This window comes from Ahaetulla prasina, chromosome 1, assembly GCF_028640845.1.
Source record: "Ahaetulla prasina isolate Xishuangbanna chromosome 1, ASM2864084v1, whole genome shotgun sequence".
Lineage (NCBI taxonomy): Eukaryota > Metazoa > Chordata > Lepidosauria > Squamata > Colubridae > Ahaetulla > Ahaetulla prasina.
In genome coordinates this window covers 108,383,787-108,411,390 of record NC_080539.1, presented here as the reverse complement: position 1 = coordinate 108,411,390, position 27,604 = coordinate 108,383,787, and the positions used below count along the sequence as shown (strand labels likewise).

General features: G+C 38.7%; 1 protein-coding gene across 1 annotated transcript in view; it reads right to left on the bottom strand.

The window, feature by feature from the left end:
• PTPRK (protein tyrosine phosphatase receptor type K) overlaps nucleotides 1-27,604 on the bottom strand; it is a 433,873-nt gene that overhangs the window by 117,580 nt on the left and 288,689 nt on the right. The window contains exon 8 of the mRNA XM_058172115.1: nucleotides 1,963-2,265. Within this exon, the coding sequence (XP_058028098.1) occupies nucleotides 1,963-2,265 (303 nt within the window). The remainder of the gene's footprint in view (nucleotides 1-1,962; nucleotides 2,266-27,604) is intronic.

Below are 27,604 nucleotides of genomic sequence, written 5' to 3'. Positions count from 1 at the left end.
CAGAGGCTGAAGGGTGGGGCTGGCGGGTGGGCAGTGCTTTGGCAACATTTGCTCTATAAAACGCAGACATATTTCCACCCACTTTTTTGGGAGGGGAAAGTGCGTCTTGTAGTCTGAAAAATACACTACATACAATAAATATTGTCTTCAAATGACATTTTTTTAATTCATAAGGTATTTGAAATATGGAAAACTAGAGGTGGGAGAGCCACACATCACAGTAAACAACCATGCTAAAAAATAAAGCTGAACATACCATCTTCGTCTGTCTGAATAATCGTCTCCTCACTCTCTTTCCGTCCTTCGGGGTTTGTCAAAATCATTTTGAGGCTCACATTTGTGTAAGGAGGCAGGTGATTCACAACATGTTGTGGTGCTTTGGGATCCATGTCCAAGCAGTCAGCCTTGCTTTCATTATGGCCACGGAAATAATGGTAGCAGATGGTAACATTGAAGGTATGGCAGCGTGTGATGTTGTAACCTAGGGATTCCCAATCCACAGCAATACGACGTGCCTGGATTTCGCAATTTTTAAAGTCTTGGGTGTTCTCATGGGCTCTAAAATACAGAATATAACATCATTACATTAACAACACACAAAATATTAGGCCAGAGAATGTTTGCATAAAATGAAGTATCAAATATTTTTGTTTGTTTATAGATGTTATTTCATTTATTTCTACCTACCTCATGCAATCATTCTAGGAGGCTCACAACAATCCATAGAACTCCATTAAATTTACTTTTCCTCCAGGCACACTTCAATCTCCCACCCTAGCCCAATGCTTGGGAAAGAGCTAATTGTCCAGAAAGCTTAAAGTGTAGGGATCCCTCCGTTTTCTAGTGGGAGGCTGTTTCAAAGGACTTGAGTGGCCACCATCAAGGTGTACCTCCAAGATCCCATTTAAGGAAGGGGACCTGGAGTGCATCCACATTATCTAACCTAGAGGTATGGGCAGATACCCTTAGGAAGTGTCAAAAAACATGTTTCTGTGAAACGAGGGCTGTAAACTCTACACTACTAACTACAGCATACAAAACATTTGCCAGACCTATTCTTGAATACAGCTCATCCGTCTGGAACCCATACCACATCTCTGACATTAATACAATCAAACGTGTCCAGAAATATTTTACTAGAAGAGTTCTTCGCTCCTCCGAAAACAACAAAATACCGTATTCCAACAGGCTAGAAATCCTGGGACTAGAAAACTTAGAACTCTGCCGACTTCGACATGACCTGTGTTTAACACACAAAATCATCTATTGCAATATCCTTCCTGTTAAAGACTACTTCCGCTTCAATCGCAATAATACAAGAGCAAACAATAGATTTAAACTTAATGTCAACCGCTTCAAACTTGATTGCAGAAAATATGACTTCTGTAACAGAGTTATTAACGCTTGGAACTCATTACCTGACTCCATAGTCTCTATTCAAAATCCCAAAATCTTCAACCAAAAACTGTTTACTATTGACCTCACCCCATTCCTCACCCCATTCCTTATACACGCCACTATAAGGGGCGTGTATAAGAGCACAAAGTGCCTACCATTCCTGTCCTATTGTTCCCTTCATTATATCTAATTAATATAGTTGTTGCATGTTTTTACTTATATATACATATATTTCTTTCATGATATCTTGTTTTTATTTATGACGATGTTTGTGTATACAGTTGTGACAAAAAAAAATTGCTGTGAGGCAGAGGCTGAAGGGTGGGGCTGGCGGGTGGGCAGTGCTTTGGCAACATTTGCTCTATAAAACGCAGACATATTTCCACCCACTTTTTTGGGAGGGGAAAGTGCGTCTTGTAGTCTGAAAAATACACTACATACAATAAATATTGTCTTCAAATGACATTTTTTAAATTCATAAGGTATTTGAAATATGGAAAACTAGAGGTGGGAGAGCCACACATCACAGTAAACAACCATGCTAAAAAATAAAGCTGAACATACCATCTTCGTCTGTCTGAATAATCGTCTCCTCACTCTCTTTCCGTCCTTCGGGGTTTGTCAAAATCATTTTGAGGCTCACATTTGTGTAAGGAGGCAGGTGATTCACAACATGTTGTGGTGCTTTGGGATCCATGTCCAAGCAGTCAGCCTTGCTTTCATTATGGCCACGGAAATAATGGTAGCAGATGGTAACATTGAAGGTATGGCAGCGTGTGATGTTGTAACCTAGGGATTCCCAATCCACAGCAATACGACGTGCCTGGATTTCGGCAATTTTTAAAGTCTTGGGTGTTCTCATGGGCTCTAAAATACAGAATATAACATCATTACATTAACAACACACAAAATATTAGGCCAGAGAATGTTTGCATAAAATGAAGTATCAAATATTTTTGTTTGTTTATAGATGTTATTTCATTTATTTCTACCTACCTCATGCAATCATTCTAGGAGGCTCACAACAATCCATAGAACTCCATTAAATTTACTTTTCCCTCCAGGCACACTTCAATCTCCCCACCCTAGCCCAATGCTTGGGGAAAGAGCTAATTGTCCAGAAAGCTAAAAGTGTAGGGATCCCTCCGATTTCTAGTGGGAGGCTGTTTCAAAGGACTTGAGTGGCCACCATCAAGGTGTACCTCCAAGATCCCATTTAAGGAAGGGGACCTGGAGTGCATCCACATTATCTAACCTAGAGGTATGGGCAGATACCCTTAGGAAGTGTCAAAAAACATGTTTCTGTGAAACGTAGGGCTTTAAAGGCTATAAAGCATCTTGGGGAAAAAAAGGTAAAAAGCAACTGGAAGCCATTGCAACTCATACAGCAGTGGTATTCCTTGGATGATCCATGGGACATTCAAAACTGTTTATGCTGCTGAATTCTAAACCAGTTGCAGTTTCTGGATGGTCTTCAGGGGAAGCTGCATGCAGAGTGCCTTGCTGTAATCCGAACAGGAAGTGGCTAAAAGCATGGATGACTGTGAACAAGGCCTCCCAGTCCAGGAATGGGTGCGGTTGGTGCACCGTCTGTTCCAGTCCCAAGTCCTGGAAGGAAGGCAATGGAGACTGACACCACTGCTGCTAAGCCACATGGCCAGTAAAGTGATAAGACACATGAATTAGTTCCACACCTGCGGCCACTATTCACCGAAGTGCTTGAGTCTTCTGCAACCCCTGAGGTCCTCACCACCAGGATGAGATGGGTGAGGACAATAGGCATAATGAATACAGTATTTATCAAACCTACCATAATAGATGGTAGTACTTTTTTTATTCAAACACACAATAAATAATCTCCATGGACCATTTTGTTTTGCAGTTCTTCTATTACATACTGAAATCTGATCTGCATGCCTCCTACTGGTAGGTAGGGGGTCTACAAGATGGCCATTGTACAAACTTAAATTTCCCTTGTCACAAAAATTTCATTCTCTTCCTGGCCCTTCTGTGTAAGTTCTTCATAACATCCACGAGTGTTTAAAATGAAATGTTTAATTAGCAGACATTTTTGACTAATTAAGAATATTCGGGAAGACTGACAGAAGAGTGACCAAGAGCCACCAAAGACTGCCACCAGCTGTTGGAATGCTTCTTTTTTATTTTGTGATTTCCTTGGGCTCACATTAAAATTTGAGCAAATTGGATAATACATCATCCTGGTGAAGAGACAACGTGCTCCTAACTGTGATTTATCATGCCACCCAGCTATGCTGTTTACTAATTACACTAATTGCTCTACTAAGCTAGCAGTAACCAAAATGATACAGATATTAATTAAAATTTATGACTTGGGTACCCATGCTATTCAGCCACAGCAAAAAGCTGAAAAACTAAAATGGAAAATCACTTTGAAACAGCTAACACCAGACCCCTTCCCTGATTCCCCAAATAAACTAACAAGATATCTAAACTGGTAAAATATGCACTATCGCCCAAGCTTGACCAATTGTATGTACATAGATCTCAATTTTGTTAGAAAACATCAGAGTTACTTGTTTTACTGCATGGGTAGCCATCAATCTTTCATCATCTCCCCAGTGTGTTTATCCCCCATGCAAGACTAACTTTATAGTCTGACTTAATTAAAATGACTGCAATATGAGAGTCATGACCATGAGAATACATGCTGGAGCCACATTTAAAAGTCTATACTCCACTACATTTATTTACATTAGTAAAATTATGATTTCTTGGCACTAATCTCAGACTCAGGATGACATTCAGACATAATTTGAATATTCATTGTGTATGAGTCCTTGAAAATATACAAACCCCCACACATATATTCATTCACAAATTTTCACAGGCTTTTAAAATACTAATTAAACAAATTAAAAATCTCAACTAAGCAAACAGCAAGTCAAGCGGGGGCTCTGTTAAATCTGTTGAAGCATGCAAGCTAATACAAGCCTCTATTTCTTGATTCAATAGAGAGATCGCTGGATGAATGTATTTTTCACAATTCAAAAGTTATACTGTATTTGGAATTTTTTTTCCTGCTCTCAATTATCAGCTTCCATTGTAGGTAATTTTCCCCATCTGTGCTAGCTTTTACTTTTCTGGTTAAAAGACAGTATAAAAAATGAGAACGGTGATGAACACCTCAGCAATAAATAATCTTGCTTTCATCAACTCCTTCAAACTCAGAGATTCAAATTCCACGAACAACAGCTTTGAGCAAAAGTTAGAAGGATCTTAGCTCAGAGAGTAACACGTTCTTTACATCTTTCCTGTTTAGCAATCTTTTGAGTTGAATTAATGATGATTTGGGCTATTACTGATTTATTTTATGAAGAGATCCATCCATCCATCCATCATCACCAGAATAGCTCTCATTAGATGCCTTAATGAAGAAGTCCTGGTGGTGTAGTGGTTAGAAAACAGTATTGGAGATCAATTCTGCCAACTGCCAGCAGTTCAGTCCTGACCGGCTCAAGGTTGCCTCAACCTTCCATCCTTCCAAGGTTGGTAAAATGAGGACCCAGATTGTTGGGGGCAATAGGATGACTCTGTGAACCATTTACCGAGGGCTGTAAGTACTATGAAGTGATATATAAGTCTAAGTGCTATTGCTATTGTTTAAGTATTCCAAAAATTGAATGCAGATTAAAATAAGATAAACCTTAATGTCTTGAAGTTTTAACTGAAAAATCTGGGATAGGATACTGATTGTAAAATTAGCAACATGTGAGGAGCATATGAAAGGTATCTACTTATCTTTGCATAGGTCATCATTTTCTTGGTAACCACTTCCAGGCGTAAAAAAACCTCTTCAATTACTAATGAGTAGGACCAAAAAAAGCATATGTCTATTTCACTACTGTAATTTTCAAAGAGAATATGAGCCTAAAAGAATTCAAGGGGCCCTTTCTATCCTAGGGTTAAGGGTTTCTCATGGAAGTATTATCTGATTTATTCTCTCCTCTCCTCTAAATTGAACCCGCAGCTAGGTCAAAGTATGTGCAGTCGCCATACTTTAGCAAAGCCATAATTTAAATAACGTTAAAAGGGTCTTTTTCTACAACTTCTGACCTAAGTGATTCTCAGAAATACTCAACCTGTTTATTTGCATGGATGATTGCAAGAACTTAGCAATATAATGACACATTTAGCAGAAAGGTTCCTGCACCAGGTATGTTTGGCAAGTGTTTTTGACAGTTAAGCAAGTGTGCAAATAGTAACTGAGAAATATGTTAATTATATGGGAATCATTTGTGCTTGGTAGCAGGATTACTTTCACCAAAATATATACCTGACTCCAATATGCATACCTTTATGCCTTCTATAATTTTAACTTTTAAAATAGAACATAGTCCTTATTTAAGAGCCTATTGTTGTTTATTACCCTTTAGAATATTTGGCTAAAGAAGCAATTATAGGAGACAAGAACATTTCAGCCTGTTTGGTATTATTGTGTAATGACCATGAAGAAATTGTCAGATTGGCAGCACCCACACATTCGGAGTAAAGAAAGTAGCTTGCTAAAGCCAAATAAGAAGTTTCTTCCCGATTAAATCTCAGAAGAGATATTCCCCAAGACATTTATTTAGTTTCTTTATGGATTCGAGTTGCTGCACAGCTAAAAAAAAAAAAATGCAACTCTGGGTGGAATGGAACGACAATAAATTCACAGTTGGGTTGCTACTCCCCCTGGGTGAAATGAAGTGTGCAACTGAAGGAGAAGTGTGGGGCCCGGAATGTTGTCAGTAGCACATAGCTTCCCAGAAAGGAGGCAGCACATTTCAGAGGGGTTCTATGATTCTTGACACTGCTAGCTCAACACAGCCAGCAGGGGGAGTCCTTCTCACCACTGCTGACTCATTGCTGCCAGCTTGCTGCCGCCATCTCTTTGCAGGACATCTCAATATTGCAAATTCACTGCGGGGACAACTCACTTTGAGTGCTGGATGGAGAGCCGGGCGGGCAGGCCAATAGAGAGGGGCGGTGATGAGTAGGGCTGTGCCGGATGGGAAGTGAGTGGGGATGGAGTGTCAAAATGGGAAGCCCCCACCCAGGGGTGAAATGTAAAATTTGTTACAACCAGTTCTGTGGGCATGGCTTGGTGGGGGGATAATGTGACTGGGAGGGCATGGCCAACTTTTTTTTTAACTTTTAAAAGCATTTTTTCTACAACCTCTTTTGGCCAAAGAGGTTGTAAAAAATGCTTTTAAAAGCCTCTGACAATCGCAGCTGAGCCGCACGATCATCAGGGGCTTTTTTTTACTTTTAAAAGCATTTTTTTGGCAGAAGAAAGTAAAAAAAAAACCCTCTGATGATCGCGTGGCTCAGCTGGGCATGGGAGGAGCAGGGATTTTTGCTATCGGTTCTCCAAACCACCCGCCGCCATTGTTACTGGATCAGGTGATTCAGTCCGAACCAGGAGCATTTCACCCCTGCCCCCGCCGCCCTGCAAAAACATAGTAGCCAAAGATATAAAGCACCTTCTACTTCTGGAAAACGGGGGAGAAAGGACCGACAAATCAGTTTTGTATTGATCAATTCATCATTAGCAAAAACTAACCATTTTATGATCATTAAAGTCTGCCCTATTTCTTTCTAGCATTGGTAAAACTCTGCCTGCTGTTCCACTGCTGCTGAAAATGATGCTTTGATGTGCAATTTTGTTTTTTACTCTGAAGAACATCCATAACAGGGTCCTGAGAGATCAAATCCAATTGCTTTAAACTGGGGCACTGCAAAATCTCTAGCCGCAAAGCCTCAATGGACAGTAATCTAATAACTGTTTCTTGAGAAGAGGTAACTATTTTATTTAGTAAATCTGAAAAAAAAAACAACCTTAATTGCATCTCATTAAGAATAATTTCATCTGAAAGAGGAGGAGAATGAACCCATCCCAGATATTACTCTTTAGGGCTTCTCTGCCCTATAGACCACTGGCGGAGCCTTCTTACAATTTAATTCTAGCTAAGAAGCAAGCTAAATTTTCCAAAGTTATCAGGACATTGTTTTTATTATTCTCATCTTTTCAGGGCTTACTTTTTCACATACTCCCCAATCAAAAATGCTAATTAAATTCAAGGAAACATACTTTGCTAACATATTATCTTCCGTGCAGAGATGCTTAACTCATTGCTATGTTTTTCAAACTTCCTATACCCTGAGACATTAATGTTTGAAAGCCTAGAGCACTACATAATTATTCAGTAGTTTATTGCATCTCTTCTGCCTGTCAAAATTCTTCCTCCCCAAGGACACATCCAGTTGATTATAGGTTTAGCAACAACCTTAGATGCACCAACTCCAAAATTAAAGATAAGTTTATTTTAAAATCTCCAAGGATTTTTGAGCTATCCAATAAGATTCAGTGTAGCATATGAAAGTGCCTGCTGATTGTAAGGAGGTCACATCATTTTTCAGTGGGGCTACCAAATAAACTAAGGGCTCAGAAGAAGATCTAAGCTTGTTTCCAAGTCTGATGTAGTGAGGATACACAGTCTATACAAAGAGAAGCTAAGTATACTGGTTGAATACTCATATCAAAAGCACAGAGGTGCTTCCAGGTTGAAAAGATTAATTGGTGACATCACCATTGCCTGGGCGATACCAAGTTGGGGGGTCCTTTCATATCCCCAGCAGGAGCAGGAGCCAAAGATGGGAGATAACCCTGCCTCACAGCACCACTTGGGTTTGAAAATGGGCTTGCTAACCTCCAAGCCAGTGTCCTAACCATATGAGCCAGTGTACTCTTTTGCCTTGCATAGTTAAAATAGGTTTGCTTTGTTCTTACATTACTGTATGTCATATCTATCTCTTTCCCAGGGTTCAATTTGAAGTAAACTCAGAAATTTAGCTAGGCATAGCCTTCAGTGAACCAGCATTCAACAGATATGCTGTTTTAATAAGATGGAGTATTTTCTACACAACAACATGATACCTAAACACTGGTAAATTTATGATGATGGTGGACTGCAGTGTCCTTTGTCAAAGAAACGGAGTTGCATGTGGGATCTAATCCATGCAAGGGTAGTCATCATAAATTTGTAATATTTTAACTGCCATAAGGTTGTCTGTATGCATGTGTATGTACGTTTTTTCCTAATGTGGTTTCTACCTGGAAGACACAATTAAGTTATTTTCTACCACTGGCAAAATGGCCTCTCTCCAAAAGTTACATTTTCATTGGCCAGAAGAGGAAGAAGAGACAGGAAAAATTCCATAATATTATGCATATACATATAAGCTCCTCTTATACAACTCTGGCAGTCTCCAATAAAAATAAATATGTCTATAAAATATTTTTTAAAAAATAACAACATAATGCCAGCTTGCCTTGAACCATAAGAAAGCAACCAATGCTATAATTATGGAAAGGAATAAATGTGTATGAATCCTATGTTTGGATTTTTACAAATCAATAGCATTGAAATAATTCTAAACCAAGAATGTAATTCCCCTATGCCTATGAGCAAGGAAAGAGATACCGTAGAAGTATAGTACATTTTAAGTGGAAAATAGTGACAAAGTTGTGAGTTTCTATTTAATAATATATTGCCATGCAGAAGAAAACTGAACTGGAGACATTCGTTATGCTCTCCTGACAACTTAAGTTGTTTCTCATGAAACATCTGAAGAAATCACACTTCTGATGTCCCATGGGATACAGTTTGCCTGCATATCAATTTCTACATAGGGAGAGTTGTGCTGTGCCCATTTTTGTTTTCCTTTTAATTTAGCCATCATGTGCATTCCTTTTAACAGCTTCCAACAGATAATTGATTTAATATCTTCACAACAGAACCCAAATTAATTATACTTGTGAAGTTGAGAGAAGAGAAAAATCCGTTTCTCCCAGATGACAGAAATACATATAATAGATGCGTGCATGATGGTTATGCTTTCTGACAAATCTTTATTGGCTGAGAAAACAGAATTATTATTTCATATCAATGATTCTTAATCTGCCGCACAGCATCCCACTAATCAGTCTATCAAAGAATGCGAATCCCACCATGATAGAAATAAAAGCCCATTTTTTTCCTGAAAAGGATAATTGCATGTTTATGGGCAATTTTCTATTGCAGGGGTGTCAAACTCAATTTCATTGAGGGCCGCATCAGGGTTGGGTTTGACCTCGGGGAGGGGATGGTGGTGGAGTGGGTGTGACCAGGCATGGCCAGATTGACATCACTCATGTCGGGGGCACCTATGGTGCCCTGAGCGCTCTGCTGGAGAAAATGGGTTCCTGAGCTCCGTTTTTGGCTGTGATGGCCTCCTGCAAACCTCTGCCAGCAAAAACGTTTTCACTGGCAGAGGCACAATGGCCCAGTCCTTTGCTTTTCCAGGTCAGCCCCACGGGCCAGATCTAAGCACCCCATAGGCCGGATCTGGCCCCTGGGCCTTGAGTTTGACACCCCTGTTCTATTGTATACATCTTTCCATTTATTAATTCAAACTTAAAAGTGTTAATGTTACACAAAGACTATTTATGAGTTCCCCTATATTATGTTTTATGTGTACTACTGAACGAGAGCTAGTTTTCCATGATTGTATCTTTTTTTAAAAAAAATCCAAAGGTTATTAATAGACAAGTGGATAAAGAGATTTTTAAAAGAGTAAACAGAAGAAAGACGCAAAACTTGATCCGCAAGCCAACTTAAAGCAGCTGGATGATTTAATAAAAAGCTCAAGATAACAGCTAAAAGGAAATTCTATTTCTTTAGCACTTGATAAGGAATAGATGACATGACAGGCTAGTATCTGGGTCTCCTTGTAGAGATTACCCACTTTTGTTCAGAGACTGTTTTCGAAACAAAAGGTCCATCTTTAAATAGGAAAAGCGGACAGCAACACGCATTTCCTTGGAACCAATTTTAATGATAAAATGCATTACCCACTGTCAATCAAAGAAAAACAGAATATGTTACCATGCCTGTGTGACAAAAAGGCTATTTCTCAAAGTAGTACACAAGAACAGGACATTCAAGCATGACAAGTGCTTTGCTATTGGTTTTTTTCAACAGACAACCCATAGGTTGATCACAACACACAATTTCAGTTCCATTTATTTGAAATAAAAGGAAGTGGCTTTTCTGCTTGGTAGATAACATATATTTGTCTCTGTGAAATTGAAAACAATGAGACAAATTTAATAGAAATGGCAAAGGAGGCTGACAAAAAGAATAGCCTAAATACTTGGGGTCTTCAGCCATTTCCCTCCCTTTTTATTCTCCTGCTGCTAAATTTTGAGACAGTCAGGAGTCATTTAAAGATTGCATAACCGGGGACTCTCTAAAGCATATTGTTTCCTGCTTCTTTTATGGCCACTTAGCATACAAGGGAGAGTTAACATTGCAAGGAGCATGCACTCTTTTAAAAAGGCAATATAACAGGAAGTCTCTGGTTCAAAACTTAAACTAATTTACAAAGCTGGCTACTCTGTTCTCCAAAACTGTTTTAATAATATTATTTTACTTCACGAATAGCATTATTCTCAGTACAAATACAGTGCAGGATGGCCAACTAGTTTACTGTCAACTGTCAGCTAAGCCAACTGATACTTCCTTCACTACATCAGATGATGACTTGATCCAGATTGACATGAATTGCTATCTGGGATATCTATGGGGTATAGGGACCCATTTGAAAGATCTGCCCTCCAGGCCTAATGGATCCACACAATGGGTGGCTCCTGGCAACCTATTAACATAAGATAACAAAAAAAAAGCATTAACATAAGATAACAGCTAAAAGGAAATTCTATTTCTTTAGCACTTGATAAGGAATAGATGACATGACAGGCTAGTATCTGGGTCTCCTTGTAGAGATTACCCACTTTTGTTCAGAGACTGTTTTCGAAACAAAAGGTCCATCTTTAAATAGGAAAAGCGGACAGCAACACGCATTTCCTTGGAACCAATTTTAATGATAAAATGCATTACCCACTGTCAATCAAAGAAAAACAGAATATGTTACCATGCCTGTGTGACAAAAAGGCTATTTCTCAAAGTAGTACACAAGAACAGGACATTCAAGCATGACAAGTGCTTTGCTATTGGTTTTTTTCAACAGACAACCCATAGGTTGATCACAACACACAATTTCAGTTCCATTTATTTGAAATAAAAGGAAGTGGCTTTTCTGTTGGTAGATAACATATATTTGTCTCTGTGAAATTGAAAACAATGAGACAAATTTAATAGAAATGGCAAAGGAGGCTGACAAAAAGAATAGCCTAAATACTTGGGGTCTTCAGCCATTTCCCTCCCTTTTTATTCTCCTGCTGCTAAATTTTGAGACAGTCAGGAGTCATTTAAAGATTGCATAACCGGGCACTCTCTAAAGCATATTGTTTCCTGCTTCTTTTATGGCCACTTAGCATACAAGGGAGAGTTAACATTGCAAGGAGCATGCACTCTTTTAAAAAGGCAATATAACAGGAAGTCTCTGGTTCAAAACTTAAACTAATTTACAAAGCTGGCTACTCTGTTCTCCAAAACTGTTTTAATAATATTATTTTACTTCACGAATAGCATTATTCTCAGTACAAATACAGTGCAGGATGGCCAACTAGTTTACTGTCAACTGTCAGCTAAGCCAACTGATACTTCCTTCACTACATCAGATGATGACTTGATCCAGATTGACATGAATTGCTATCTGGGATATCTATGGGGTATAGGGACCCATTTGAAAGATCTGCCCTCCAGGCCTAATGGATCCACACAATGGGTGGCTCCTGGCAACCTATTAACATAAGATAACAAAAAAAAAGCATTAACATAAAGAAGCATTAACATAAAGAAGCATTAACATAAAGAAGCATTAACATAAGATAACAGCTAAAAGGAAATTCTATTTCTTTAGCACTTGATAAGGAATAGATATTTAAAATCTCCGTAGCTCAAAGGCACCTCAAAAGATCACTGGTTGGGAACCACTGGCCTAAACCCTGGCTAAAGCCCCTGGTTTGTTTGTTTTTTCTAAACTCAGGGGCCATTTCATTCCAGACAGAGTGCAGGGACCGTCTGGAATTTCTAGATTTAGCATTTCAGCTAGTACAGCAGATAGAGGCCATGGCTAGAAGGGCCTTTGCCCAACTTCGACTAGTGTGGCAATTGTGATCTTACCTGGGGCAAGTAGACTTTGCTACAGAGACTTACTACCCCAGTTAGACTGCTGCAATTCATTTTTCACAAAGCTGCCTTTAAAGACTACTTGCATACAGGTAATCCTTGACTTACGGCCACAAATTTCGGTTGCTAAGTGAAACATTGGTTAAGTGAGTTTTGCCCCATTTTACAATCTTCCTTGCCACAGTTCTTAAATGAATCACTGCAGTTGTTAAGTTAGTAACATGGTTGTTAAGTGAATCTGGCTTCCCCATTGCTTGTCAGAAGATTACCAAAGGTGATCACATGATCCAGGGACAATGCAATCATCATAAATAAGAGTCAGTTGCCAAACGTCTGAATTTTGATCACGTGACCTTGGGATGCTGCAATGGTTGTGAGTGTGAAAAATGGTCATAAATCCCTTTTTTTTCAGGGTCGTTGTAACTTTGAACATTCTGTAAATGATCCTCTGTAAATGATCCGCTGTAAATCAAGGACTCCCTGTACTGCAGTTAGTCCAGAATGCAGCACCTCATGTATTAATCGATAATTGTGAACATATTATATCTATGCTATCAATCCTCAACCGGCTATCAATTAGCTCTTGATGGAAATCTCTCTGACCAATGAAGTTCTTTATGGCTTGACACTTTGAGACCTTCAGGATAACTTGCTCCAAACAGGATTGGCCCAGTGCATTAGGTCATCTCAAGAGTAAATTTCCCATAGTGTCCCATTTTGGGGAGCTAGCGAAAGATAAAGCCAGAAGTCACTGCTTCTCGGTAATAGCGCTGGTTCTCTGAAACAGTTTCCCTGTGAAGACCAAGCTGTCTCCCTCCCTGATTTCTTTTGGAAAAATGCTGAAAACATAAGTGTTGCAGAGGGCATTCTAACCTAATTGAGCCATCTCTGCTTTTATTTTTGAATGGTTATTTTATTTTTACTTAGTTTGGATGATTTCCTCTGTTTCTCTTTATATCACTTTAACCACCAAGAGCCGTTTGATTGCAGAGACACACAAATACAATAAAAAAAATAGATACCATTCTAATAATTGAGTTCATACTTGGTGTGCCAAGCTGCTTTCCTCTGAATGTAAATGCAGCCACGTTCTAAACAGCAATACAAATCACCCAAGCAGTAAAACACAGAAAAGAGGTAGAGACGGCACAGAATATAAAGGCAGAAAAAAACCATCTAAGAGAGTACAGAGAGGAAGTTCATAGCTTCTCAACCAGGGGTGAAATCCAGCAGATTCTGACAGGTTCTGAAGAACTGGTAGAAAATTTTTTGAGTAGTTCGGAGAATTAAATAAATAAATAAATAAATAAACTGGCAAATGCCACCTCTGGCTGGCCCTAGAGTGGGATGGGAATGGAGATTTTGCAATATCCTTCCCCTGCCATGCCCACCAAGCCACATCATGCCAACCAAGCCATGCCCACAGAACCTGCTGGTAGTAAAACCAACCAAAGGCAATATCTGTTGATGGAAGTACAGTTATATGTATAATTATCTACTATCTTCCCTATAATATTTTGGCAGATTTTGTAGGTTGATCTACATTTAGAGAAGTGATGGCTAACCTTTTCCGGAACGAGTGCCAAAGTGTATGCGTGTGCCTGAAACCCCAAAATGCAATGTGCACACCTCCCCATGCTTGCGGGCCCGCCGCACCCCCTGCATGCGCCCCACCTGTGTGCTGCCCCCTGCGCATGCGTGGCAAAGACCTGAAGACCAGCTGGCTGGTGGGAGGCATGCGCACATGTGCAGCTGAGCTGAACCGGGGCAACAGCTTGCATGCCATCAGAGAGGGTGCTATGTGCCACCTCTGGCACATGTGCCATAGGTTCGCCATCGTGGATTTAGAGTATAATGGTGAAGTTTTTACCTAAATAAATTGGTATCACTTGGAACTGAATAAAAATTCTGGCATTTAACAATTCTTATAAAAATTTGTAAATGCCAGAATTTTTCGTTGATTTCCAAGTAATCACAGGTGCATGGTTGTTATATGATGCCAGAGAAATTATCTAGAATGTACGAAGGCATTTCAAATGTATGTTGGACATGGGAAGAATAAGAATCGACATACTATAGTGCTTAGTGAAAAAAAAGCTTTTTTTAAAAAAAGCTAAAAAATGGAATTAAATACATACATTGATGCAGAGGATTTTAAAGATTAATAGTCAATTAAATCCAAAACTTTTGTGCTTAGGACAAATGGGTAAATAGTTTGGAAAGCATCATGGAATATTATTTCAATATATGATTACTATGGCAAGAACATTATATGCACAAAGATAGAAAGATTCAACATTTCCTACTCATGGAAGGAATGGTGGAAAACGGATGGAAACATTGAGGGAATTTGCTGAGATGGCTGAACTGACTTCTTTGATTACCGAAAAGTCATTACTGACATTTATCAACGACTGGAAAGCCCTTGAGATTTTTTCCACAAAAAGGAAAATGATTTTGTGACCTATGGTTTTGATGATTAGTCAGAATAGGTTATAGCAAGAAGGGAATTATGAAGTAATCTGAAAGAGAGACCGGGGGGGGGGGGTTTGATTTCAATTGTATGTATATCTATCAAGCCACTTTATAATTCTTAACGAATGTATCTTTTCTTTTTATGTACACTGAGAGCATATGCACCAAAGACAAATTCCTCGTATGTCCAATCACACTTGGCCAATAAAGAATTGTATTATATTTCTCTTCATGTTTTCTGTCTTTTAATTTTTTGTAATTTTTTTCTTCTTTTTCTTTCTTTTTAATGCTTGTTAACGTATCATATATACATAATTTTGGGGTAAGCATATGGGGCAAAATGTAAAAAGAGAGCAAGAAATAGTTAAACAGATAAAGAAAGAAGAAGAGGGAAAAAATCTCAATGTATTTTTTTTTAGATTTCACCAAAACCATTCACTATACACCATCAGTTTTTTTCCTTGCAAACTATCCTATTTATGCAACATCCCTACACTGATTAAAACAATCACTTGCTGTATATTAACTCCAAGTTCATTGAACACCTTTTCATTGTTGACCTTATCCTTGTTTCATCATTCAACTATCTTAAGTATTCCAGTCCATATGTTCCTCTTGGTATATTCAACTCAAATTGCAATAAAACAGATTAGACAGAAGTAATGTAGCTGTTCCCTTCATTCAGTATATTGGGGAAATAACAGTGTCCATTGAGCTTAATGGATTGTAAACAATGTGCTGCATATAAATCAAATTAACTGTGTTTGCAAAGCACATATCTAATTTGAAATTAGAATATGACTTCTGTTTATCACAGAGAATTTACACAAGTTCCCTTCTACTTTATATACAATATTCCCTCTTGACTATAGAGATATTATCAAGGCCTTTCACCATGATACATATGCTGTCCCCACCAATTTTTGAAGACAATGATTCTCAAGATCAGCTTTTTATAGATACACCCAATGAAGTCTGCACAGGTAGTTCGCGGCTTAGAACAGTTTGTTTAGTGACCGTTTGAAGTTACAACGGCACTGAAAAAATTGACTTATGTCTGTTTTTCACACTTATGACCGTTGCAGCATCCCCATGGTCGTGCGATCAAAATTCAGCCGCTTGGCAACTGAGTCATATTTATGACAGCCCAGTGACCCAGGATTGTGTGATAATCTTTTACGACCTTCTGACAGGCACTGTCAATGGGGAAGCCCGGTTCATTTAACAACGGCAGTGATTCACTTAACAAATATGGCAAGAAAGGTCGTATAACGGGGCGTTAGGAATTCGAACTGCTGAACTTCTGACCTTCTGAGCAACAAACTCAGAGTCTTAGCCACTGAGCCACTGCATCCCTTACTTTTACAATAGAGATCTATTATCTATAAATAGTGTATATAAACATACAGGGGGTGAGACAGAAACTGTGTACTTTAATAAATTACAGGTGTGAAACAATTATACAGTGTTATATTTATTTCAGGAGAAGATTGCTATGTCTTTCAATAAATTAAAGATGTGAAATAACTATACACCTTTATATTTATTCCTATTATTGGGATTTTGACATCCTTTGTGGGTTTATCTGTCTATATAATGTGTGGGCCTCAAATAAACCCCAGTGTTATTACTTAGATGCTTAGCAGATGGACAATTATTTCAGTAGCAACCTGAGGATCATTAATATATTTAGCTACTTTTTAAAGCACCTATTTTTGCACATGCAAAATCTCTCTCTGCGGTGCAGAGAAAGTAAAGAGACAAAGATATAACTATGCTGCTGGCAATTATTTTTCAGTTTATCTGGTGGAATGTTTATTCTGCAGCCTCCATGCATGATTAACAGTTTGTGTATCCTTCACCTGTAATCAATAGCTGTGAAGTCTTGTATTAGCTGTAGAGATTAGATAGCCCTTGATAATAAATTCCATTGATTTCCACATCTGAGCTGTAATAATCCCACAACATTTTTCAGCATTTAAATTAAAAAGAAATATATAGCTTTCAATAAGTGGAAATACCATCGTGATTATATGATGTGACCTCTTTAAACTCATCCCTCCAGATGAATAAAAGCATCTGATATAATAAAACGTGAACCAGTGTCTCAACAAGCATGGAAATGAAAAAGCAAAAAAAAAAAAAAAAAAAGAGCAATTGAGTGACAGAAAAAGGCTTGTTATAATTTTTTAAAAGAACATATTTTTCTTATATCATGTCTCTAAACTATTTTGTTCCTGGGTAATGCTGGGAGGAAATTGAGACAAACAGATTCAACCTCCATTCCCCAATCAACTTAGATTTGGCAATTTCTCTGTAGCTCCTGCTGTTTTGTTTTTTTTAAAAGAACACATTTCAGTTCCTCATTATATATAATATTCATGTTCAACCCGTCCTGTTCTTAGTTAATCCCTAACTGTAAAGTTATAGTCCACATACTGAAATGAACAGCTTGAGGAGACTTCAAACTCATAAATTCTAGTCCTTTCCATTATGTCTACTTTTTTTAAAAATGGAAGGTGGAGAAAGCAGGTGCTTTGAATTAAAATCCTTTTGTTTTCTCCCCTTTCCACTTTTCCTAGAAATATACTGGTAGATATCACACAAATATAACTGCAGGTATCACACCTGCAGTGAGAATTAAGAGCACATGGATCTTACTGCTGGCAAGATATGCAATCTCTTTCTCTCTTTACCTCTGCTCCCTGCAGAAGCATTGGGACTAGATGGAAATAGATGCCGTGATATGGTGGGATTAATTAGGATAAATCTGTGTTCACATTTTTGAACCATCAGTTATTTAACTATTTAGGATTCTCCCCTTTTCCAATACACAAAAAAATCTTATCACCTGCATTGATTGTTCCACATTTTTAAAATTTCTGCACTTGTTTGTATATGGACCTCAATCCTGCATAAGAAACACATGGTTACTCCCATACTGAAACTTCTGTAAGTATGTTGGGGTACTTGCATAAACAAGAAACAAAGTCAACCTTAGCCTTCATTTTTTGGTGAAGCAACAATACTTCACTTTATTAATTAATAAATTCATTCATTCATTCAATTTCTAGAACCGTCCATCTCAAGCAAGTGACTTTCGATGGTAAACAATTGTCAAACTATTAAAAACTAATATATCTAAAAAAATTTCCCTACAACAACTTGCTACAATAGGAAGATAGCAATAGCAATGGCAATAGCACTTAAGACTTAGATACTGCTTCACGGGGCTTTACAGCCTTCTCTAAGAAGTTTACAGAGTCATCATATTGCCCCCAACAATTTGGGTCCTCATTTTACCGACCTCGGAAGGATGGAAGACTGAGTCACCCTTGAGCCGGTGAGAATCAAACTGCCAAATTGCTGGCAGTCGGCAGTCAGCAGTATTAGCCTGCAATACTGCATTCTAACCACTGCACCACCACTGCTTTTAAGATTCTAGTTTCTTACTACTTCCTTCTAATGGCAATGTAGTTCTTGGTTAGCATATTTTGTTTGGCTTGTAGGGTGACATGAAAGGATGGACGTGAAGATGTATGGAGTAAAAATTGATTCATGTAATTTCCTATCTAAGGTTAACTAGCACTGCAGTTGGGCATTCCTGACCATGCTCCTAGGAATTGCCCCTATGGATATTCTATCTCAAATCGGAAGTACATGACTGGAATAATATGGAGTCAAGAACAGGTAGTCCTCAATTTACAACAGTTTGTTTATTGACTGGTCAAAGTTACAATGGCATTGAAAAAAGTGAGTTATTACCAGTTTCCACACTTATGACTGTAATAGCATCCCCACAGTCATATGTTCAAAATTCAGACACTTGGCAATTTACTCATATTTGTGCAGTGTCTCAGGGTCATGTGAACCTCATTTTGTGACCTTCTGACAAGCAATGTCAATGGGGAAACCAGATTCACTTAGCAACAATTTGACTAATTTAACAACTACACTGATTCACTTAACAACGGTGGCAAGAAAGGTCATCAAATGGGGTAAACTCACTTAACAAATATTTCACTTAGCAACAGAAATGCTGGGCTCAATAGTCATATAGGCCGAGGACCACCTGCATAAGTGCATGATGCTTACTCACTCTGTAATGTACATAACTCCATCCGTACCACGTGCACACAGAAACTCCATGTTGTATTTTAAGCTGTTTGAATCAGCAGAGAGTGATTAATCAGTCAGTTACTGCATCCAGCCACCAGTACTGGTATTTGGCAAATTAATTATAACCATTTCTGCTCTTTCAAGGTTTTTACTGAAAAATTACAACTACTTAATGTGCAGATGGATGATACCGCCATTAGAGCAAGTTGGTAATGCAGCCTTTTAAAATAAACAAAAGAGGACAAAATCGTGCTTAGGGCAAAAAAATAAAATAAAAAAATAAAATCTGCCTTTCTTTTTTCTTGAAAGCAAATTCTTCTCTGTGAGACACAGAAGCCTCCCTAGGGATAATTCAAATTAGAGTCACAGGGCAAACAAAAAGACATAGCAGTGAAACCAAATACTTTTGCTCATTTAACAAGCTCCTGTGATTTCAAGTCAAACAAAATCACAGAAAGACTTGGCTGACAGCTTTCTTTTATTCTTTGTCTTGTTTTTCAGAATGAAATATCTCAAATGTCTGGTGTAGGGGAGGAAAGCAACTTAGCTACAATAAGGATCAAATAAATATTGTTAAACTCAGGTTGATTTTCTTCTGTTAGAAGCCCCACAATGTTGTCCTCACTCTGTACTTGTTTTCTTTCACATTGCATCCATTTCCATACCAAACTTTAAGCAATACTTGAGAATTTCTGATTTGTCTAAGGCAGGGGTCTGCAAACTTGGCTCTTTTATGACTTGTGGACTTCAACTCTGGGACTTGAAGTCCACAAGTCTTAAAAGAGCCCAGTTTTCTAGTCTAAGGAGTTAAACTAGAAAAGCTGAATTACACTGCAACAAGCAAAGCTTCTCAGAGAGCTAAGAAGCTACCCACCACCTCAACAAGTTTTTTGTCATACACACACACAGAGAGACCCCAAGCCTTCATGCCATCAGAATGCCAAAATGTCTAGTAATTTAACATGGAGCTCCATTAGCTCTCCACAGAAAAAGCCAGCTCACCACTGAAATTTAAAATGACTTTTCGTATCAAGTCACAATAGGATAGGATTATGGCTGCACACAGTATTTGGTCTGATTTTTTTCCAGTTTCTGCCCCATCCTCTTTTAAAATTCTCTTCTAGAGCATATTCTTCTTCTTCTTCTTGTGCCATATCCGTCATTGGACATTGCCAATCATGTTGGCAATCCTATTTTTATCAACAGCCGCACAAAAAAGTGCTGCTGAGTTTTGTACAAACCAGTCCCTTAGGTTTTGAAGCCACGATGTTCTTCTTCTGCTTGGACCTCGTTTGCCTTCAATCTTTCCTTGGAAGATTAAGTAAAATATGCTGTATTTTTCTAGGTGTCGCATCACATGTCCAAAATATTCTAACTTTTGCTCTTTTATGGTTTTGATGATTTCGCTTGGCTTTCCCAGGCGTCTTATCACCTCCTCATTTCTGATTTTGTCAACCCAATTTATACGTAACAGCTGCCTGTAAATCCATATTTCAAATGCTTCTAGTCTCTTCCAGTGGCTTTCTGTCAGAGACCAACTCTCCACTCCATACAGGGAACAGAAATTGGAGAATAATAAAGAATGGTGGGGTGTTGAAAAGAGGGTAAAACATAGAGGATCAAAGAAAGCATGAGTGGCATTACTCACATTGTGTCATATGTCTTGCTTGTTTTTGTCCCTCTACCACAGCGGTTCTCAACCTGTGGGTCGGGACCCCGTTGGGGTCGAATGACGATTTGCCAGGGGTCACCTAAGACCATTGGAAATATGGGAAGTATACTTGCGAGTCGAAGAATCTCGCTCCAATGGTTGACCCCACAAGCCAGATGCAGGCTCTTCAAATCGCTAGCTGAATTCAGCTTCAGGCGCGATGAATTAAAAAAGAAAGAAATCATTGCTCTGATGTCTCCCTCTCAAGCCAGTTGCAATCACTCCCAATCGCTAGCCTAATCTGGCTTCAGGCGTGATAAACTTAATAGGGGAGGAGTCTCCGCTTTAATACCTCCGTCCTCAAGGCAATCGCAAGCAGTTCAGATCGCTAGCCAATAAGGCTTCAGGCGCGATAAATTAAAAAAAACAGTTTGCTGCTTCCCCCCCCTTCTGCGGCTGCTGAGGCGCGCTGAGATCGGTTGGGGTTGCCACATCGTGGGGAATTGTATTAAAGGGGTCGCAGCACTATAAAGGTTGAAAACCACTGCTCTACCATGAAACTGCCAACTAAAGAAATGGGGTGCCCCAGCATCAAGAAAGATCATGCCCTCCTGAATTAAATTATTTTCGAAACAGAGGTTCAGTCATAATTACCCTTCACAAATATTATTTTCTTCAATTTTAGACTTTTTTAAGATTTTAAAGTACCACTTACCAAAATGTTAATATTATGTAGGACCCAGCAAAAGCCAAACAACTTTAAACCCCATATCTACAAATTACTTTCTTTCCCTGCTTCCAGCTCATAATTACCTATATAATTGTTTTCCAGACCCTAGATGCCTATTTAATTGCGATTTGTAGAGGAAAAATTGGTTTTCAAACATTAAAAACTCAAATAGAAAAATAACAAATCCTCTTAGTAAGATTCAGGGGGTGTTATTAAAAAAAATTAAAAATTGAAATATATCGAGTTCCAAAAAGAGTAATGGCTGGATATTGGCAACTTTCTTTTGGAAATAGGACCATCTCTGGTTGTTTACACATAGACTTTTATTTTGCATTGTTCAATACAACAAAACAAAACATATGAAATATCAAAATACAAAAAAGGCAAAGAAACCTAGAAACTAGGCAAACAAAGAAAACACAAATTTTGGTATTAAACAGAAATGTAGGATCTGCTGACTCAAAGGAAGACTTTTCAGTCTGAATGGGACTCTCCAATTCTATAAGCAACTGAACAATATTTTGCCCCTGGAAGTGATTCTACATACAGATTATCTAGCATGGTAGGAAAGGTGAAGGTTGGCAACAAAAACATATCCTGGCTTGGAAAAGATAGTGTAAGGGAAGAAGGAACAACTGTGAGGAACAGGAAGAGAGCCATAACCAAGAAAATGGTCAGATAAAAGAAGTCTGACCAGTCAGTTTTGTAACCCAAGTGTCTCAGGTAAGACCCTTCCTAATTCTCATGAACATGAAAAGACGAATGGGGAAGCCCATTCATACTTGCAATATCCTGTTATTACAAACTTAAGAGTAAAAGCAGTATGTCATGCAGGACTTTGGTTTCTTAGCCTGGTCTGCCTCAGATGGTTTTTCTTCTGGTAAATTTGTTGGTTTTTGACTCCTTATGCACACCGTGACAGTTATTTCTTTAAGCATTAATGGCATGCTCTACAACCCCTTTGATATTTTGGAGCCTCTGCTTATTCCATGGCCTAGAATTAAACCAGATTGCTTCTCATGGTTAATCCCTCCATATAACTTCACATCTCATTCCCACCGAATACAGAAATCGCTCTACAATTCAGTTTTGTGGGTCTATGTTTATTAAACAAGAATAGGCTAGCACATTTCCCTCTTATCAATACCAAGAAGATCCATAAGAGTGGATGCCTTCCAATGACCTACCACTTGTTACTATTTTAAGACAAAAAAGCTGTTTTCACCTTTGTCACTATGGAAAACTGTAGTAGAGGTTTTTATAGAGTACGGGGTTATGGGAAGAAATCTCTTTGCTAATGTAGACACAGTCTAAAATTGCCCTTCTCTTATGAAGCATTCCTAGTGATGTAATTTTCTTAAAGGAAAGACAATTAACAGCTGTTGTGTAAAATAATTATATCTACCAAATGTTGTTGCCCAGAAATATGAATGCATAATTGTTCCTGCCATCTGTTAATTATGCTATTAACTACTTAATCATTTATATATATTATTTGAGTTCTATGCACTTTTAAATAGCTTTCATACATCCTCTGCTCTCATTCTGACAGAACTAAGACATTAGAAGCATCCACATGATTCTGCAGAGTAGTGTTGTACCACAATTCCCCAGATGAAAGTGCCTTCTTATTCTGGACAATTTGTACAATAAGAAAGACAAAATAGAAAATTATCTTCATTATCTTGAATAATGGCACCAATTAATAAGCTACAAATGGCACCAATTAATAAGCTACAAACCATCAATTTCCAGGTTGCCACGTGGAATACTGAATTTGAGTTTTCTGACTGAGGAACTGTTTAAACAGCAGGAGAGGAAAGAACATTCAAAAACTAGCAGGTGAATATACTGTGACTACTAACTGGAATATGGTCACCAGATAATTGACAAGAAAGAGTTAACACCTTTTCTGGTAAAAAAACAGACCTCAAAAACTTCCTTCTTGCTGCTTTGGACAAAACCTCTTAAGCCACAGGAGATAACTTGAGGTTTACACATGCTTTATTACTTGCAATTAATCAATGGTGAAACACAAAAAAAAGTTCCCATGCCCCCAATGCATAATGAGATAGAAACATTTTTTCACCACAGGTTATCTTCTCCAGTCAGAATCAACTCATTTATGTATTTGGAAGAAATTGCTGAGGCTCTCCTGCTTTGCCAGGTGACAGGAAGTGAGGTTTACAGGTGTTGCTGTTTGATGGATGCTTCAACAGTGTGGAAGTTTCCAATTGGATATTGCCTCCACAATATTCCACATTGTCCAGTGTGGACAATATGTAAGTCTCCCACTGGATATTGTCTCCACATCAGTAGCCTTCTGTAAGCCATAAAAAACAAATTGTTTTGAACACCATATGGATAAGTGTGGTTTGTGACGTCTTTCTGATGTTGTTCTGGACCCTTAATTTTACCTGTGGTGATTGCTAAAATAATACTATTACTGTATTTTTCAGAGTATAAGATGCACATAAAAGAGGCTGAAAATTTGGGTGCATCTCATACTCCAAATTTAGCTTTTCTGAAGCTTTTTTTCAGCCCTAACGAGGCGCTAGCAACTCTCAGCTATTATTTAGAAGCTTTTTTCCCAGTGAAGCGATCTTCCGGGCTTTGCCTGCTCCCTGTGACTCAGCTGTGCTTTAGAAGCTTTTTTTCAGCCCTAACGAGGCACTAGCAAGTGAAGCAATCTCGGTGTTTTGCCTGCTTTTCTCACTGCTTCTCTCTCCAAAGATCAGTTGTGCTTTAGCAGATGTTTTTTATCCCCAAGCAGAGAATAAAAAGTGTGCAAGTGCACACTCAAAACTAGCAGGTGAATATACTGTGACTACTAACTGGAATATGGTCACCAGATAATTGACAAGAAAGAGTTAACACCTTTTCTGGTAAAAAAACAGACCTCAAAAACTTCCTTCTTGCTGCTTTGGACAAAACCTCTTAAGCCACAGGAGATAACTTGAGGTTTACACATGCTTTATTACTTGCAATTAATCAATGGTGAAACACAAAAAAAAGTTCCCATGCCCCCAATGCATAATGAGATAGAAACATTTTTTCACCACAGGTTATCTTCTCCAGTCAGAATCAACTCATTTATGTATTTGGAAGAAATTGCTGAGGCTCTCCTGCTTTGCCAGGTGACAGGAAGTGAGGTTTACAGGTGTTGCTGTTTGATGGATGCTTCAACAGTGTGGAAGTTTCCAATTGGATATTGCCTCCACAATATTCCACATTGTCCAGTGTGGACAATATGTAAGTCTCCCACTGGATATTGTCTCCACATCAGTAGCCTTCTGTAAGCCATAAAAAACAAATTGTTTTGAACACCATATGGATAAGTGTGGTTTGTGACGTCTTTCTGATGTTGTTCTGGACCCTTAATTTTACCTGTGGTGATTGCTAAAATAATACTATTACTGTATTTTTCAGAGTATAAGATGCACATAAAAGAGGCTGAAAATTTGGGTGCGTCTCATACTCCAAATTTAGCTTTTCCGAAGCTTTTTTTCAGCCCTAACGAGGCGCTAGCAACTCTCAGCTATTATTTAGAAGCTTTTTTCCCAGTGAAGCGATCTTCCGGGCTTTGCCTGCTCCCTGTGACTCAGCTGTGCTTTAGAAGCTTTTTTTCAGCCCTAACGAGGCACTAGCAAGTGAAGCAATCTCGGTGTTTTGCCTGCTTTTCTCACTGCTTCTCTCTCCAAAGATCAGTTGTGCTTTAGCAGATGTTTTTTATCCCCAAGCAGAGAATAAAAAGTGTGCAAGTGCACACTCAAAACTAGCAAACTAATGTGCTGAAGCTGACCAGACTAAGGACACTATTCAGATGAATACCTGGTAGGCAGATTCCACCCCCCCTTTTCCTCCTCAAAAACTAAGCTGCATCTTATACTCAGGTACGTCTTATACTCCAAACAATACAGTATATTATCTATCCTTGTATCTGTGCCTTTTCTACTTAATCACTTGAGTTTGAGTAATAGAGCTAGAGTACAAAGTTGGCAAATAATAGCAATATCACTTATAATTATATACCATTTCATAGTGCTTTACAGTCCTCTCTAAGTGGTTTACAGAGTCAGCATATTGCCCCCAACAATCTGGGTCCTCATTTTACCCACCTCTGAAGGATGGAAGGCTGAGTCAATCTTGAGTAATGAGGATTGAACTCCTGGCAGTCAACTGAATTAGCCTGCAATAATGCATTCTAACTACTGCCCCACCACCATTCTTATAAGTATACTTATATGTATACATTCAGGCAACACGTTCTGAGAATGTTAGCTGCATTATCCAATAGCTGGATAATGCATTGAAGCAGTATCAATTGAGATGGTTCAAATCTATTGGATTCTTTTCAGTACCAAGAAACCAAAAACCAGATTTGCAGAGGTAAATATGTCTACGCTGAAGGCTCTGAAGAACATGAAAAAGACAGCACGAGTAGATGGTCTGCAGAATTTTCTCAGAGCTACCAGTGTTCTGTTCCTTTTATTAAGAGTGACAATAGAGTGATATAGTATGTAGTGTAACTTCAGCTTCCTGGTGACTGGATACATGAGCCTGTGGCTCTCTTGGGCAACTGGGCAGGATCCTGATAGGAGGATTTGAAAGGAAATAAGTGCATCTTTTTTAGCGAAAGGGAGGTTCTAGCTTAAAAGAGACTGTGGTGGACCTCTTCATGAAGGAACCATCTCTCAGTGCAGTCAATTTGGAAAACTGCAGTCATTCTCTAATCTCCTTCTCTTGGTGAATATTTATCAGAATGCAATGTAGAAGATAGATGAAGGCAAAAAATATACCAGTACTGCTTCCTCCCCCTATTTTCTCCACAACAACAATCCAATGAGATAAGATTGTCAGGACTTGTATGGGAAATGGGCCATACATACCTGACCAGAGAATATTAGCCAGTACTAATAATAACATATCTATCATTACAGTAGGTCAGGCTAGGGATGTTGTGAAAGTCTAAAGCCATGATGGCGAACCTGTGACATGTACCTGTAGCCATATCTGTGGGCACGCAAGTGTTGCCCAAGCTCATTTCCAGTGCACATGCGGGTGCCAGCCAGCTGATTTTGGGGACTTCCGGGCCCACCAGAAGTCAGGAAATGGGCTGTTTCTGGCCTCCGGAGGGCCTGGGGGGAGGTTGTCCAAGAAAGCCTCTGGAGCCTGGGGAGGGTGAAAAATGGGCCTACTTGGCCCACCCTGCCATTGCATGCCAAAAGTGCGGGGAATGGGGGGGGCGTGGTTGCATTCACGGGGGGCAGGGCGCATTGAATTATGGGTGTGGGCACATGCATGCACAACTCCCACCCTGTGCTTCCCCTGCTTTTGGCACATGATGGCAAAAAGATTAGTCATTACTGGTCTAAAGCAACGTAGGAAGATTGTAAAGGAGCTGAATTAGTGAGGAAAAAAAATTCAAAAAATATTTGGAAGACCATATTATAATTTGTAAATGACTTATCCAGTTCAATCCCAGATGGATAGAATTGTATTCATCCCAAAACAGCATCCTCCTGCACTTGTGCTTATTGCTTCAGGAGCAAGTAGAAAGGATAGCTTTGCCTGGTATGCCATCTGTGTGTCTTTATTGAACAGGACAGTCTTACAACCATGATAGAAATTTGGACTATAATAGAATAGAATAGAATAGAATAGAATAGAATAGAATAGAATAGAATTTTTTATTGGCCAAGTGTGATTGGACACACAAGGAATTTGTCTTGGTGCATATGCTCTCAGTGTACATAAAAGAAAAGATACGTTCATCAAGGTACAACATTTACAACACAATTGATGATCAATATATCAATATAAATCATAAGGATTGCCAGCAACAAGTTATAGTCATACAGTCATAAGTGGAAAGAGATTGGTGATGGGAACTGTGAAACGATTAATAGTAGTGCAGATTCAGTAAATAGTCTGACAGTGTTGAGGGAATTATTTGTTTAGCAGAGTGATGGCCTTCGGGAAAAAACTGTTCTTGTGTCTAGTTGTTCTGGTGTGCAGTGCTCTATAGCGTCGTTTTGAGGGTAGGAGTTGAAACAGTTTATGTCCAGGATGCGA